The sequence below is a fragment of the Colletotrichum phormii genome (assembly GCF_030913505.1).
Source record: "Colletotrichum phormii strain CBS 102054 chromosome Unknown BDP81scaffold_6, whole genome shotgun sequence".
In the NCBI taxonomy this organism is placed as follows: domain Eukaryota; kingdom Fungi; phylum Ascomycota; class Sordariomycetes; order Glomerellales; family Glomerellaceae; genus Colletotrichum; species Colletotrichum phormii.
The window spans coordinates 2,239,173-2,254,849 of record NW_026851448.1 but is presented as its reverse complement, the minus strand read 5'-3'; the positions used below and the strand labels follow the sequence as shown (position 1 = coordinate 2,254,849).

Genomic DNA, 15,677 nt, shown 5'->3' with positions numbered 1-15,677 from the left:
GATTGTGCCCAGTGGCACTTCAGGATTTGGGTACACGCATACACATGGATGAACACTCTGGGATATACGCAAAGTCAACTTGGTCAGTGCCATCAACAGCCCTTCTTCGTGAGCCCGGGAGAGGCATGTCATGCACGGAAGGTGTAAGATGGTGAGCACCACTGGGCACGGCGCGAGGAGGAGACCAGGCTGAAGCCAAAGGCAGGGGGTCATTGCAGACAATGCACTGACTGACAACCAATAGGAGATTGGTAGTTGATTCGGTTGCGACTCCAACAAGACCCGAATCACGCCGAGCTAGGCTGAGGTTAGGTTCAGAAGAGATGTCTCATGAAACGTAGGCTGTTCTTGTCGTGGCATCTCGCGTGTCACTGTCACGGCCACGGAACCTGCTGGCGAGATTGAATTGACGCATCCAAAGTCTGGAAGCAGTGGTGGGCGAATGGGGAAGACGCCATTTCGACGCGGTTGACAGCAATGGTCCCTGACTATCTCTCACTGGATGGGTCGGCCTCCCCGGGGAAGAGATGGGACAGTCGAGCCGGCTTGGCTTGGCTCTGGAGATCCCCCACAGGTAGCACATCACAGATCCAAAATCCATGTAGCACTCACCCTTGGCCTCGAGCTCGGTTTACAGATAGGTATTGCATCCTCTACCAGTCACACTTTAGTGCAATGGGATACCAGAATCGATAGCTGGAGAATACTTTCCACAGCGCTTCGGCATGAACCGGACAAGCCAGCCCATTCAAGGAGCTGAGCGGGCTTCTCAATTTCCTGTATCTCTAGTCCTTTGCCTAGCTGATGACTCTCCTTAGACGCGTCCGATGATAGCTCAGTCTCACTTCCAGGGAAGCAGTCATTGCAGTTCCTGTCAGCGCCAAACGGTGGAGCTTCGCCATGAATTTGCCTCTCCCGCCCCGCCATTCTCTTTCTCTCCGTGTCTCGCGGAACAGGATAGGCTACCTTCCAATAATACACCGCACACTGCAGATACTGATGGCAGGCCTGTATGTAGCAGCAACTGTTTGGCACCTGTTTCCCGCTGGACGAACTACTCATTGCCGTCCTGAACAGCGGGCGGAACCTCTTCAAACTCGGTCGGGAAACACGGCGGCCGTCAAGAGCAGGGATGCTGCTAGCCACGGATACAATAGTCTGCTGAGACGCTCTGGCAGATCGGTCCAGACCACGAGTCGCTGAGGCAGAATAAACCCTGGCTGACTGTTCTTTCGTTTCTACCTGTCCGTACGTTTCCTGTCCTGCGATGAAATGCGCGGGCTAGAGGACGACTGCGTTGAACCTATCATCTGCACCTGGGTGTACATGTCTAGACAGCCAGTGCATCATCTGGCACAGGTATGGCGAATCCTATGTGAGTTACACTAATACGCAGGTTGCCAACACCTCGAAGATTACAGTTCGAGTTCTTCCCCTCGCCCTCGGTCTGCCTACGTACACACCCAACCCGGCATCGTCCGACAGTTGTCCCCCGGTCTTCCAGCTTCTCCGGTTTCTCCCTCCACCATCTGAAGCAACTCCACACTCCACACTACAGGCATTGTTCATCGGCCAAACACGAACCTTTGGAGCAGAGGCCATTCGCTGGCGGTTGCTTGTCGCGCGCAACAAACCCACGAGGCTCTCCTCTCCTCCTCTCCGCAAACTTACAGAAGAAGCAATACTGGCTCCAGATTCGTACAGCTTGCTACCCTGCTCGGCCTGTTTTGTCTGGTCGTCGTCCTGCCTTGGCCTGGCTTGCCATGCCATACCATGCCATACGATGCCATACTCTGTCTTTTCCGCGCCTCGCCGACTACGGCTTGAGTCGTCCAATGGATGGCGCATGTTTCAAACCGTGCCTAGCCCGGGCGTCTGAAAGAATGCAGCGCTGCAGGTCGACGCGACGGGAGACAGAGTTCACAGCATCCCGACTACACACAGCTGTATAGTCCGCTGTGACACAATAGGACGCTTCTCTTCTTCGTCGAGAACTGGCCTGGAGGCATCCTTGCAACGGATATCTTGACTGCCTATGTAAATTTGCGGATAGTCAGACTTGTTTTCAAGACCTTGGTACGAAGTCAACCATTCTACAGACAGTGCATGACCAGGACATGGACTAGTCAGCCGTCCAGCCAGCCAGTCATTCCGTATCTTCGTTGCAATGCTACTTGTCTCTCAGGCATTCAAAACGACGCCAGTATCTTGCGCCGTCACCTCATCAGCCCCGCTCAGCCTGTGGCAGCGCCAGGTAATCGAAGCTGTGCGACCTTGCAACTGGACGCAAGCCACACAAGCTAATGTCTTCTTACTTAAGACTGCCACTAAAAGACGCAATGGCGGGATGCTTCTACGGGTACTTAGAGGGAGACTCGAAGGCAAACCTGGCAACGGAGAAGACCATCCGCCACCATTTGCTCATCGACCGGCTGATATGCATAGTTGCTGTTTATTAAGAGTCAGGTCACCAACCTCGTCCCCGACTGGTAAAGTATGGCAGCGGGGTGCGTGTGTGTGGGTGCCAGCGACGAGATAAGGACAACAACAAACGGCTGCAAGATATCAGAACTGGGAAATCCCTGAGTGCCGTTCGGTTTCATTTGTATGCTGTCCCATGCTGCCAGCCATCTCGAACAGTCAACGGCCCATGCCGTACGACTGTCAGCCACCTCTCGCACAGGAGACGTCTCAGCGGCGCCCGTCTGCTGTGACTTCAACCCAGTAAACGACTTTCATCTCTCTCATTGAGATGGGAACGTGAACTTCTTCCCCGTTGATCATGTAGCACTGATCACGCCGTCAGCAACGAGGCAAAATGCAGCAAGTATGTGCTTGAGAAACCTGAGCGCGTTCAGCATTCCCTTCTTGTACGATCCGGGGCGACGGGGTCCGCGCCGAAGCCGCCCGCCCAAGGTCCGGGCGCGGCCAGTGTGCGGTGGACACTTGGGTGACTGGGTGAGGATGGACCCAGATCCTACCGCTAAGCCGCACTGGCGACAGAGTTCGCTTCGTCGAAACTCTCTTCAGGGTGTAGGGCACACGGGAGCCAGGACCCTGATCGGCGCAAGTGCAGTACTTATCTAACTCGGTCAAGTCTCTACCATATAATGCCTCAACGCAGTTCAGTGGATTTGAAGCACTCAAGAGTCCAAACTTCATCCGAGTCGAAGCATTGATGATGGGAGCACTTTGACAAGGTGCTTACTTGACCGCGACGGAACAGCTCCCCGTGGCAGACGGAGCTCAAGTCAATGGAACAGAGAGGCCGAACGAATGCGAACATTGGGAGGGCCATGCCAAGTCCTCCAACGAGTCCAGGCCCGGCAAGGGCCAAAAGTACGAATTGGTGTCGACCGTGGCATCGTGCCAAAGGCCATGACTCCCGCACCGGGCAGCACATCGAGGAATTAGCTCCTGAGTACTCAAAGAACAGGGGATCGCCAATTCTGTGAAGTGGTGTTTCCATGTTGCCTGGCGAAAAGATCACATAGAAGAAACAGAAAGCTGACAACCCGTTTCCGCTTACTGCGGTTGCCGGACTGAACTCCGCAAAGGGACTTTTGCTGCACAGACAACAAGAAGCTCTCACGTCACTGCCTCCTCTAGGTATTTGTTACCTTTCGGTGCCCGTCGTCTTATCACAGGGTAGTAGTAGCAAAGACAGTACGTGGGATAGAGCTCTGCAAACGCGTTGGCGCAATCAGAAGGACCAAGTGAATCCTGAGACGACATGCAGCTTAGGAACTGACGCCGCTCGTTGGCCAAGGCGTCCTGCACGTCTTCAACAACGGTTGAATGGGTTTCGACCGGTGTGGTTCATGAGTCTGGCCTAGCACACCTAGGTGCGCGCATCCCAAAGATCTAGGTCTTCTATATTGTGACTCGTCACATTGAGGCACTCTCGATGCGGTGCTTCTCAAGTTGACGACTTGCCAGAATGCTACCCACGATGCAGAGAATCCTGGTAGACGTACAAGGGCTGCCACCCCTGCCCGCTGCCCCCATCTCGTCGGGGAGGACAGCCTCTTGCATCCAGAGTCTGCAACGAGACGCCTCTCTGTGTGTGGAATGCCCCCCACTCCCACGCTACCTCCAGACGCCCATCTGGATGACTTTCGTCCAATCGAGGTCTAGATCCATCGACGATGGTGTTTCTGTCGTTGAAAAAACACGAACAAGCCACGCCACTTCTCCTGCGCCTCTTCGTTGCAAGTCGTTCACAGGTCAGCACTGTGGCTCAATTTATGGATCTTGATGGGGGGGTGGACTTCCGCTCTCGTCACTTACAGTCTCTGCGAGGTCTTCGCCAGAACGCCTAGAATCCCCAAGAGCACGCAACTTGCGCGGCCGCCATCAACACCAAGCTTGTGAATTGACGTCTGCAAACAATCATATCAGGCAGCTGGAGGTGAAAAACTCGGAGTGCCCTCGGCTTCTTACGCGCGCAAGTGGGGTCAAATATCCTTCCTGGAGCCCTTGGAGACCTTGGAGACCTTGTTGCCTCTTCGCGTTTTCAGCACCGTGGTCCGCGAGAACAAGGACGTAGGCGCCGCAGCCTCGCGGCAGCTCCGCCTGCAGACACATGTCACAAACCCCGGTGCCCTTCAAGTGTATCAATCTTGTTATCGTGAAGATCACAAATGTCCCGAAACCAACAGACCCCCCCCACAGAGACTCGACGATCCGGCATGCGTATCTTTCAGCCCGAAGACGCGAGATACGGACTGCCTCGCTTAAGTACTCTAGCGAGCCAAGGAGCCTCACCTCAAACATCTTGAACATTAGTATCAGTCGAAGCCGTGGTCACTAGCTGACGCATACATCGGCTAGTGTACACATTGCCCATCGCATGCCTATCACAACTTTTGATTATTCGGCGGCTTTGTGAGTTCTCCACGGGCTATGCGACAACGTTGGACTCATGTCGCCTTCTCCACCTGGCAAAGTTGATGCAAGTGGACTCCGCCGAATCCCTTCACGTCACTTTGGGTACGGGGAAGATCTGCACTCCCGCCCTTTCCCCGGCTGCAAGCTGACGGCCCCCCCCTAATATCCTCATCTGGTAACCCGATATCAGTCACTGAGAGAGTCTCGTCGCTGTTGGCTGGCTGCCTGGCTGCCTGCGAAAGAGGCTTCCACAGTACTCCGTACACCACTACCTCCTACCTGTTTTGACGAAGGCCGAGCCCCTCTGCCGCACACCCGAGAAGTATATGCGGCGTGACGGCCTCGACCGTGTTCGGGAGATGGCCGGGACCCCTCCCGCCTAGAAAACCTAGTCTATAGCTTACTGTGTACGGACTATCCAGTCCAGCCTTGGTGATCAACTCGCGGCGTTCATCTGATCCCAGAGGAGAATCCTGCGCTGCAACGAGGGTGCACGTCATGATACCTCCAAGTTGTCAACAGCCAGCCGTCTGTCTGCGAAGCTCGAGGCCGAAGTCAGCTTACCTTTGGGATATCACGCCATAACCAGCCGCATTTGCTCGTGCCGGCCGAGAGAGAAGATTATGATGGTCCTTGGGGCATGCTACCTGGACAAAGCGGGCCAGGAACAATTGGCTGGAGCTGCTTACATCGAAGCGTAACTTCACTGAAATGCGACGCTCCGTAGGCCTCTTTGCGGCTGACACTAAACCAAGTCATTGCAGAGGCGTCTACACTACAGCTTCGGCATCGAGCAAGGAGCGCGTTTGCAGGGAGCAGTTCTCCTGAGCCCGCTGGCCCGAAAGAGGTTCGGAACGTGGGGACTGGCTACCAGGGATGCCTTTGGACGGTGCTACGCAGGCTTCTGGACGGAGGAGAGCCGATTGAATGGCCGGAGGCGGTCCGTAAACTCTCGGACGGCCCGGCGGAAGCCTCCAAACGAGAGCCGAGTCTTTCCGTCGAGTTAAACATTCCAAAAGGGGGTGGGCATTCACAGTCTTCAAACGAACAGTGCTTTTGCTTGCTGACTGCAGTGCTGCCGCTGAAGCCAAAGCTCAACCGGAACTGCTGATGCTGCTTCCCCGCGTTTTTCTTCCAGCTTGCATCCGTCAGGTTGCTCAGCCTGGAACCGGGCGGTTCACGAAAACCTGGAACTCGCACACACACACACACCCCTCTCTATCTGTTGTATCTCGGACTGTGCGCCGTATTCGCACGCAGGATTCTTGCTCCGAGCATACCCGTCTCATCATTCTTCTCTTCTCCGGCGTGACTGTGGTGGTAACGGATGTTCGGTCGCACGCCCCAATACTAGCCCGAGCGATCCCGATCCAATACGTCCTTGGAACTTTTTCCTTTTTTCCTTTTCCCCATTCTTCCCCAGACGTTGGGGACATCTTACGTGTTTGAGATCTCTTCTCGCTGGAACCAACAAGATACTTTCTGGGGTCGGCGATATACCACAAAAGTCAACAGGGACAGGGGTTCATAAGGTTCCCTAACGGATGCCTGTTTGTCGCTGACTTGGGGCGGCGACACGCGGGGTTGATCCTCGAGCGTGAGCTTACTTTTACCTGGAGACGTACGGATACAACAAAAAAATTTGTCTCTTACTTTACCAACGTGAATGTATGTACGGCAAAAAACGGGTTTGCCACGTTTCTGCAAAGGAAAAAAGTCTGTAGATGACAAGACACAAGAACTATGTGAGTTGCAAAACGCGGGGACAGGGGAAAGCTTCGTCGTATAGTTTGACAAAGGCTTATTACACAGTTAGAACTTGTATTCCGTAAGACCAGTCGGTAAGAAAAAACGAACGAGTTCAAGTTCGAGCCAAGGCCTTAGCTGCGGAAACTCTGTTCATTTGACGTCGAGCTTCTTTCCCTTTTCCGCGGGGTAGAATCCTCACACTGCCTGATGGACCACACTACAGAGCATGCTTCCAGGGATGTGGGCAGAAATTATTTTCCTGGTTGTCCTTGACCTAGACCGTTCGCGATGCCTGCAATGGTGAGCAGCTCGCATTTACAATAAAGCTCCGGAACGAAAAGGCTCAGCCGGGATAATGATGGACTTGTAGCGGCTCGGTCTAGGTCCAATAGCTATGCGCACTTCAATGCAAAAGCCGATGGGACATTACCCTTAACTCCTACATACATGTACGTCTGACCTCGTTCATGATCGAGGAAATGGCTGCGACGTCTTGGAGGCATGTAAGCCAGCATGGCATTACAGCATCAGAGAAGCCCCCCTGCCAAGATGCCGTTGCTTCCCCGCGCCACCGGCAATAGATCCAGACTTCCGCGGTGGCCGGCATCCGGGGTAAGGGAAGAAGATGGGATTATCGTCGCCAACAGCTTCTCGATGAGGAACATCAAGGGTGTTAGGTATGTCCTGTATTGGACAGAGTTTCCAGTAAAGAGGACTAGACTTGGACTCAACTCAACTCGGCCGGGGAAGGCGTTCCTGAGCTACACGGGACTTACAGGTCTGAACTAGGGCTAGCCAGGTACAACCGGCGGCGCGGATGACCGGACAGGTCGGGGGAAGCTATGGACAATTTTGTCTTCTTTTTACCTAATTCACTTCCTTTAGACGGTGAGGAGGACGGAAAGAGTCAAAGGGGTGTGTGTGTGTGTGTGTGTGTGTGTGTGTGTGTGTGTGTGTGTGTGTGTGTGTGTGGTGTATATGATTATCTGTGCTCTTCCTGGGTGCAGGGCATGGGCCATTTTCCCACGATCTTGCAACAGATGATGGGCGAGTGCGTGCGTGCGCTTTGCTTAACAAACCGGGGAACCGGGGAAGGGGTACCGGTGTTGTAGGTAAGGTATGCTGTTTGCAATGCCGGACGGAGGACGTGCTCTCGCGGGGCAGGGCGGCGGGGTGCGGTTGAAGACGGCTTGTTGGGTTGTTGAACCTTTGGATTATCCCTCTGCGCGGCTCTGTTCCCCAGAGATCCTCACAGGCTCACACATACTCTCTCTCTCTGTGTGTGTAAGTGTTTGGACTGGAGGGGCTGAAAGGGAAACGTCATGTTTACTTTCCCCCGCCTCCGCTGCCTCCTCCTACTCTCGGGGCGCGGAGAGTTGACCGAGCAGATGTGATGAAGTTGGGATCGTTTTGGGTTATGCGAGGGGTATGGTCTAGGACTTCATTAACAGGCTACGGAGCTTTTACCGGAGGACTTCCGATAAGGTGGAAGCTAGGCAACTGTTGGTATAGAGACGATGGAGGGGGTACGGATAGATTGTAGGTTTGATAGAGCTTGGACGGGGTGGGCATTCTTTCCTTGGGTTCATGATCGGGCGACGATGGAGGATCCGGAGGTTGGGCAGTGTGAAAAGCAAAGCAGAGCAAAAGATGTCATTTGCGTTAGGAATAGCTAGCGAGCCGACAAGTGACGGGACGTTTCCCGCGAGGACTTTGATCAGTCAGTCAGTGAGTACGGCCGGCCGGCCATGTCGTCTTTGGGATGGGGTGGTAGGTTGGTTGTTTCCACACACACCCGAGCCTCATCGAGGCTCGCTGGATAAAGCATTTACCAGATAGTGTGATAGCAAGCCCGGATGGTGAGATGGATGAGGCGAACGAGGCGAACGAGGCGTGTGCTGAGTCGGCTCGCTCTTCCTTTTCGGCGGCTCTGTTGCGGGTCCTTGATGGACGACGCTTATCTATGTCTTCCGCAAGCGAAGGGCGGCTCTGGCGGGCGCGTTGTCGAATTCGACGGCTCACATCTCCCTACGCGAAGTACAGGTAGATAGGTGCGTGATGTGGTGGTTGGTTTTCCCTCGAGAACGAGATGGCTGGCTATGGCTGAGGTTGCGACTTGCATGGCAGTCTCAAACTTCTCTAGGTATCATCCGTACGGGTACAGTAGGTACTACAGACAATCAGTATTCCCGGCCGAAAGAGAGGAGTCTTTCACTCTGCGACGGGCTTCGTCCGGGCCTCGATATCTCACTAAGCATGCCCAAGTAGCCCAGTAGCACCTAGTAGAGGCTCGTGAAAATGGCGCCTCCGCCTCCGGGTTCGTTATTTTGCCCCCCGTTTGCGGAGCATTTCCCACGACCGGAGTTTTTCACGGTGGTACGGCGGCCGAATTTCAAAGGGGGATCGCACGCATTGGAGGGGGGCGGGCCGCCCCCCGTTTTATTTTCGTGGCCCGTCGAAGCCGTCGACCAGTCAGCGGGCGGTCCTTTTGGCTGCTTTTTTTTCTCTTCGTCATTTTGTTGTTCCCGAGGGAAAAGGAGGGCCGAGACGGAGATCATAACGGAGATTCGCCGCGAACGTGCTGTGTATTCTTAGGACTGGTGAAGTTCTAGGCGCTAAGATAATTCACCCACGAGTACGCCCATTTGAGGGTGTACGAACTAGAGAATGTGAGACACACACACACACACACACACACACACACATACACACACGCAGAGAAACGGAGAGAAAGAGAGGATGCTAGGCTCGAGTTGATCAGATTCTAGTCTTGGTCTAGGAGGAGATCGTCGATCAGGGCGCTGAGGCGTTGAATTTCCGTTCGCTGCGTAGTTTTTGTTCGTTTTCCGTTCTTGTACCTTGCGCCGGCGCGTTGGCTTACACGCTGGGCTTGGTTTGGGGATGTGACCAGCTTCAGTTGTGGTTCTTCTATCCCCCGCTTCCATCCACTAATCACGGATAAAGAGACTTGGACTTCACTTGATAGACGCAGACGGAGGGGGTTCTTGGCCTTTACGTGATTGAGCCGCTGCCGCCCCAGAGAAACATGGAGGCAGAAGCGGAGTCTTTCTTTTCCCTGTGGGAAAGCAGAATTGAGTCCGAGGTAATCAGGAGATTTTTAGTGATCTCAAGGTGACTATCCGGGTTCTGAGCTACTGCTTCGAGTTCGGGTTGCCCAATTCGTTGGTTATGATTGTGATGTGATGTACCCTAAGAACTGATCAACAATACCTGCTGCAAGAGTCAGATCAGCGAAACCAACCAACTGTGCCAATGTGACAGGGCAATTCTTTCGGGGATTTTTACCACGTATCTCTCCATAGAGGTTCTCTCCGTAGAGGAAATACATACAGTTATTTTTTGTCGACTTGATCAATCGGTGCCAGGATTCAAGAGGCTCTGCAGATATAACCTCGTAGTTTATGTACATATACGCCCCTTCTTCATCGCAATTGAACTGAGTCGAACTACCAATCCACGATGTTGACGTTGCATTACGTTTTCCGATGTCAAGATGTGTAATTCAGTCGTTTACGCACATCATCATGCCCAACACCCAAAGTCCCGAAACTCGCCTCGCATGACGGCAGGACAAATGGTGGGGGAGGGTGTCTCTCCTGCGAAAAGCTGGCGCATACGGAGTTCCCTTCTCTAGGTACAGCTCTTAACTTGTGTAACCATGTCTATACGTTGGTCAATTGGGACCGTTCATATGGCTTCGGAATGTCACTCGTCCAAGTTATCTGGGCGGCATATGCGACGAATCGTGAAACGGCTCAGATCTGTACCTATGCTGTAATTGGGATCTTTGGAGGGGAGTATGCTGAAGCTCATACACATACACAGCCACAGATTTACACGCATATGTGCTTCGCTGGCGTTGCTGACGCCCCGGGGGATACTGCAACGTCGCGGTATGCGTTCTACGGGCGTACATCGTACAGCATGCACGCCATGCCTCGTGCCCATGCCCCATTTTCCCAGTCCTTTTTACAGATACTTGCACGCTCGCGAACGCTGTCTCTCTATTCCCTATCTCCTAGATTGTCCTCATGTCATGCATACGATGGGGTACCCACAGTACCTATGCAAACCGATATAGACATTGCGACGAGAAATTCTACGGTTGGATGAGAGTGCGATTATTGGAGCCCGTGGAGAGAGAACCTCTCAATGACGAGCGCGATAGGGAGTGGGTTTCCCCGAAGACAAGACTAGAATGACGTTTCTCACAACTCAACGGTAATCTTGGTTCGGGGAATAGGTAGCAATATCATTTTGGCTTCTGAGTAATATCTATCGCCCGAGCCAGAAATGGTTCCCTCCCTTCCCCTCCCGCCTTCTCCCCGAGAGGCTGACCAGGGCAAGGGGGACGTAGGGGGCCCCTAAGCGGCGCCGCGCCGCGGCAGGGCGCGGACCCGCTGCCGCTGCGACGGGATTTAGTAGATAGTGATAGATGCGTGAATGTGGATGCTCAATGTTGGGTGTGGTGTGTACGGAGAACATTGTTTATGGTGTTGGAAGGACTCGATGTATTGAGAGGTCGAAAGGATACTGGTTTACTCGTGGTACGCTGAACACACCACGAACAGCCCATTGAGACATATCCCCGGATTGTCGCAAATTTGACAAGAAGGAGACCCATAAGACATGCACACACGCATACAGCTTTGACAGGTCGCAGTAGGTGTTGAAAGGTGGTGGGATGGGACAACCACAGAGAGCCGGGCCTCCTCGCGTTCTAGGCCCTGCCGAGCCCTCCTCTGGGCGACACCCCGCTTCACCGGGGCAAAACCCCTCGTCATCATCTACATGTCATGGTGCAGCCGCCGCGGCGCCTGAAAGTACACCAGAGGAAGAGAGACGCGTTTCGTGTGAGTGTAGCTGTACCAAGCCATGGCTTGAAGAAGTAGAAGGAGAAGTAGAAGAAGCGGGGCGATACGGGGCCGGGGACGAACGGGATGCACGTCGAGCTTCGGCTGGGCGGGACTGGGGTGGTTGCGAAGATGGGGTCGCACGGCGTCGCGAGATGGAGGCTCGGTCTAGGTGAAGGGGCTGCCCCTTCGACGGTTCGACCACGCCGAACCCTTGGACTGGGCGGGCCTGGGCAGGCGGTATCACATGCTGGACGTTGTGGTGGTTTTGGCGTTCGACGACAACGACACCCACCACTACCTCCAGGGTTCATAGATGAAGGGGGATGGGACGCGCATATGCATAACTGGGATGGAAGCAAGTAGTCATGATTGCAGGTGTATCGGGGGGGCAGATATAGGAATGTGCGATTGGAGGTGGGTATTGGTTGGTATCGAAGCTGGAGTCGCCCAGACACGACGAGTCGAGACGAGGTGGACCTGCCTCCTCCTCATCCTCCTCCTCCGCCATCTCCTGTTGTTGTTTCTTTTCTCTTCACTTTGCAACCTCTTCAATCTCCGCATTTGATGAAGGTGTGGCCAGGTTCCCCGTCACGACACCGTCAGGTTGCCGTACGTTATCTCTGCCGGCCAGCCCCCTCTCCTGCACGACGGTCGATCAGGCAAGTCCTTCATCTAGGTACACCAGATATACGAAAGGCGCTGAAAAGCTCTTTCCTGGGAGCTTTGTCAGCCTTACACCGGCTGCAAGTTGGGCGAAGCGAGGCGGGGTTGGCCAAGGCCTGGAGGACGCGGTTGGAAATCGGTCACGGCCGTGGAGGATGGTGATGCTTCCCGTATGGCGTGAGTGACAGTGGTGTCGCCGGGTAAAGGTGTCACCGAGAGGTTGTCACCAAGCGGACATCGACACGTCCATCTCGGTGACAGTGCCATCGAACTATGCCTGCGGGGGCGGCGATTCTGAAAACCGAGCGGGCGAATCTCAGCTTTCCGTCGCAAAGGCGACCTCGGGAGGGATACGGAAGCTCGCGCAGAACATGCGCTTCTTCGGAGCCACGTCCCGCACGTTGTAGATAGTCATCTCCCCTTGCTTGTCCGCGTCCCCAAGCTTGAATCTGACGCCGATCTCGGCGTAGATGCGTTCGAGGATGTCATTCAGGGGTACCTCGTCGTCGCTCTTGAGGGCAAAGCAGTGGACGTGGACCATGGGCAGCTTCGCGCACGTGTGAGGTTCGAAGAGCTGCTCGTGTCCGCGGTAGATTCCCTTGTAGTGGTTGACAAAGGTGTAAGCCGAAGCTGGTAGGTTCATGACAAAGTGCGAGATTGTAGGAGGGATCGGGATGTGCTTCGGCTGAGGGGGCGGGTTTTGGGGCTTGCTTCTCGATTGCTTGGGCTTGAGGACAGCACCCTCTCCCTTCGTCGAAGCATCGTAGACTTGATGGACAGCCTCCTGGATGAACTTGCGGCCGTCCATGTTGTACGGGCGGACATACTGTTGGACCTTGTTCTTCTGGACCGCTGCGTTCAGGTATTTATAGCTTTCAGGGTTCATGTCGTTGGCGAAGACGAAGACGCCCTTCCTTCCTGCCGGCACGGCAAAAGGTCCGATTCCCGCCATGACATCGGCGACAACTTCTCCCGGCTTGAACATGCCGATGAGCCTTGTGTGTTCCGGTTCGAGCTTGCTGTTCCAATACACCTTGGAGTAGTCGAACTGGAAGACGCAGTCGTTCTCCTTGACCTCGACGTTCATGTCCTCGGGTCCGCAGAGGACCTCGTACGCAAATGTTCTGAACTCTGAGTTGCCGCCGACGTCATCCACCTTGTTGATAACGGTGGTGATCTTGGGGTTTTTGTCAAGGATGACCTCTGCGATGATCTTCTTGTAGGGGAGGTACTGTTCCTTGAGGTTGAGGTGGGCTGTGAGGGTCAGTGGCCGGCTTCACCGCGTGGCTCCGAGCAACATACCAACATGTCCAGCCGTATTGAATCCAACTGGGATCTCTACGTGAAGTTCCTTGGGCAAGATGGATGTCATCACGTCAACTTCGTCAGGGGTTAGCAAGTCCCATTTGCTGTTCGGGACAAATCACACTCACGGTAGCTCCAGTAGTCATAGTCGAGCTGCAGCTCGTAAGGAACCACATCCAACTCTCCAGTCTTAATACCCTCCTGGAAGACAGGACCCCATGTCGTCGGTGCTGGGTTCCGTGTTAGTCACAGGTTCAAGACATGTAGCAAGCATCGGCGGGGCACATACTATCAGCTTTCACGCCAGGTCGCAGCAAAAGACATTTCAAATTTGAAGACTTGGGATCAGTCCTGCACGAGTCCAAACGGTCGAGTCTGAGGAGCTCATTGCCCTTCTCCAGCTGCTTGCGGTACTTGGAGATGTTGCGGGGGTCCTTGACCGTAGCGGCAGCAAGTTCCAGCTTTTTGGAAAAGAGGGAACGGTCAAGAATTGTGGCCGCGCGGGCAAGAGGCGCACGGAGGCTAATCATATCGGAGTTTGAATTCTTCAGGATGATATTAGCACGATATTCAACTATCAAGGCTGATCGGCTGTGCAGGGGTCTCGACTTACCGCCATGTTGATGAGTCGATGGTTGGGCACAGTCATGGAGGGGCAAGGCTGAGGAAAAAACTCCGTCTAGGGCTGAGGGGCAGGGGTTCCCGGATGTGGCGTATCGACGAGGCTGAGGTTTTGCGGGTGAGAGAGTGGGGTTTGGCGCCACAGTGTGATGTCACTGGAGCTTCGCGATCTAAGCGTCATTGATGATTGGTCGACAGGCATCTCTCTGAGGAATGTAAGGGACAGATCAGTGTACTTCGCTTCAGCTTTCGTGATAGCCGTGGACCTTGTCCCTTATTAAGGTTCATATCCAGAGTTGTGTTCGGTTCAGAGTAAAATATCGGCTACTTCTGATTGGTTAGAGCTTTCAGTTCATGTGGCTACTGCTCAACGGTCCCCGGTTCACTCACGCTCGTCCTCAACTTACACGACACCTCTTACTATCCCGAAGCCTTTTATCAATCATGTCGAAGAAGCGGACCTTAGACTCCTTCTTCGCGCCATCTGTGAAAAAGCCACGCAAGGAAGATGAGCCAACTGAGACCGTATGTTCGGTTACAGCTCCAATGCATTTGGTAAACTCCCTACTAACAGGAATTCATCTTTATCAGATCGGCCAGTCCACTCACGCCAATTATCCCATACCCATCTCAGAGCTTCCCTCAAGAATCAGTAAAGAGCTCTCGTCACTTCCTGCCCGCCCAGGTAAAGATATGAATGATCAACTAGACCTCGATCTGGTATATTTTGAGCCGTACATTCCTTCGTACCTGGCCAAGGACCTCTTTGAGTTTCTGCGCTGCGAATTACCATTCTATCGAGTCGAGTACGATATCAAGAGGGGTGTCTTCCAAACTCATATTCGCACACCACGGTAAGCAGGCCGTTTATTCTTGGGCGCATCACACCGACTCACATGAACAGGTACACCACGGTATTTGGCTTGGACGACACATCCCGATTTGACGATGATGGTTCCGTCATAGACAAGAAATCCGGCTTCAAAGTTGTCGACAAGCTGTACCAGAGGTATCCGCCGCGGCCAATCCCCAAATGTCTCGATGACCTTCGTCGCTCGGCCGAGACAGCAACAGACTGCAAGTTCAACTTCTGTCTCGTCAACTACTACGCTTCAGGCACAGACAGCATCTCCTTCCACAGCGACGATGAGAGGTTTCTTGGTCCCGATCCAGCCATCGCCTCCTTCTCCCTCGGCGCGAGGAGGGACTTCCTCATGAAACACAAGCCGATACCTCCAGATGATGAGCATCAGGATAGACCGCAGCCCAAACAGATCAAGTTGCCCCTGGCCAGTGGCGATATGATTCTCATGCGCGGGCGTACTCAGTCGAACTGGCTTCACTCAATACCCAAACGAACAGGTAAGAACGCAGAAGACGGTGGGAGAATCAACATCACGTTCAGGCGAGCCATGGTGAAGGAAGGAACTGAAAATTACTACAACTATAACGTTGGAAGCGGACCTGTCTATCGGTGGGACAAAACGATGCGGGAAATGCGGGTATCTTCCGCCAAAGACCAGCTCAAGGGAACGTCATGACAACTCTCATGGGGTATACGCAACCTGAACA

At 53.9% G+C, this 15,677-nt stretch overlaps 3 protein-coding genes across 3 annotated transcripts; 1 reads left to right on the top strand and 2 right to left on the bottom strand.

The window, feature by feature from the left end:
* Window positions 1-11,294: 11,294 nt before the first annotated feature.
* On the bottom strand, window positions 11,295-11,953 carry BDP81DRAFT_199029 (uncharacterized protein). Its single transcript, XM_060582526.1, has one exon. The coding sequence runs from the start codon at window positions 11,825-11,827 to the stop codon at window positions 11,444-11,446; it is 384 nt and encodes a 127-aa protein (XP_060447837.1). The 5' UTR covers window positions 11,828-11,953; the 3' UTR covers window positions 11,295-11,443.
* A 465-nt stretch (window positions 11,954-12,418) lies between these two features.
* BDP81DRAFT_515149 (Met-10+ like-protein) lies at window positions 12,419-14,103 on the bottom strand (the record flags this gene model as incomplete). The annotated part of the gene is made up of 5 exons (XM_060595851.1): window positions 12,419-13,433; window positions 13,482-13,559; window positions 13,613-13,714; window positions 13,774-14,029; window positions 14,098-14,103. 5 exons carry the CDS (start codon window positions 14,101-14,103, stop codon window positions 12,496-12,498), a joined length of 1,380 nt encoding a protein of 459 aa, XP_060447836.1. The 3' UTR covers window positions 12,419-12,495.
* A 446-nt stretch (window positions 14,104-14,549) lies between these two features.
* On the top strand, window positions 14,550-15,646 carry BDP81DRAFT_459731 (2OG-Fe(II) oxygenase superfamily protein; the record flags this gene model as incomplete). Its single annotated transcript, XM_060593575.1, has 3 exons — window positions 14,550-14,630; window positions 14,697-14,959; window positions 15,010-15,646. The coding sequence occupies 3 exons, from the start codon at window positions 14,550-14,552 to the stop codon at window positions 15,644-15,646; spliced, it is 981 nt and encodes a 326-aa protein (XP_060447835.1).
* Window positions 15,647-15,677: the final 31 nt, after the last annotated feature.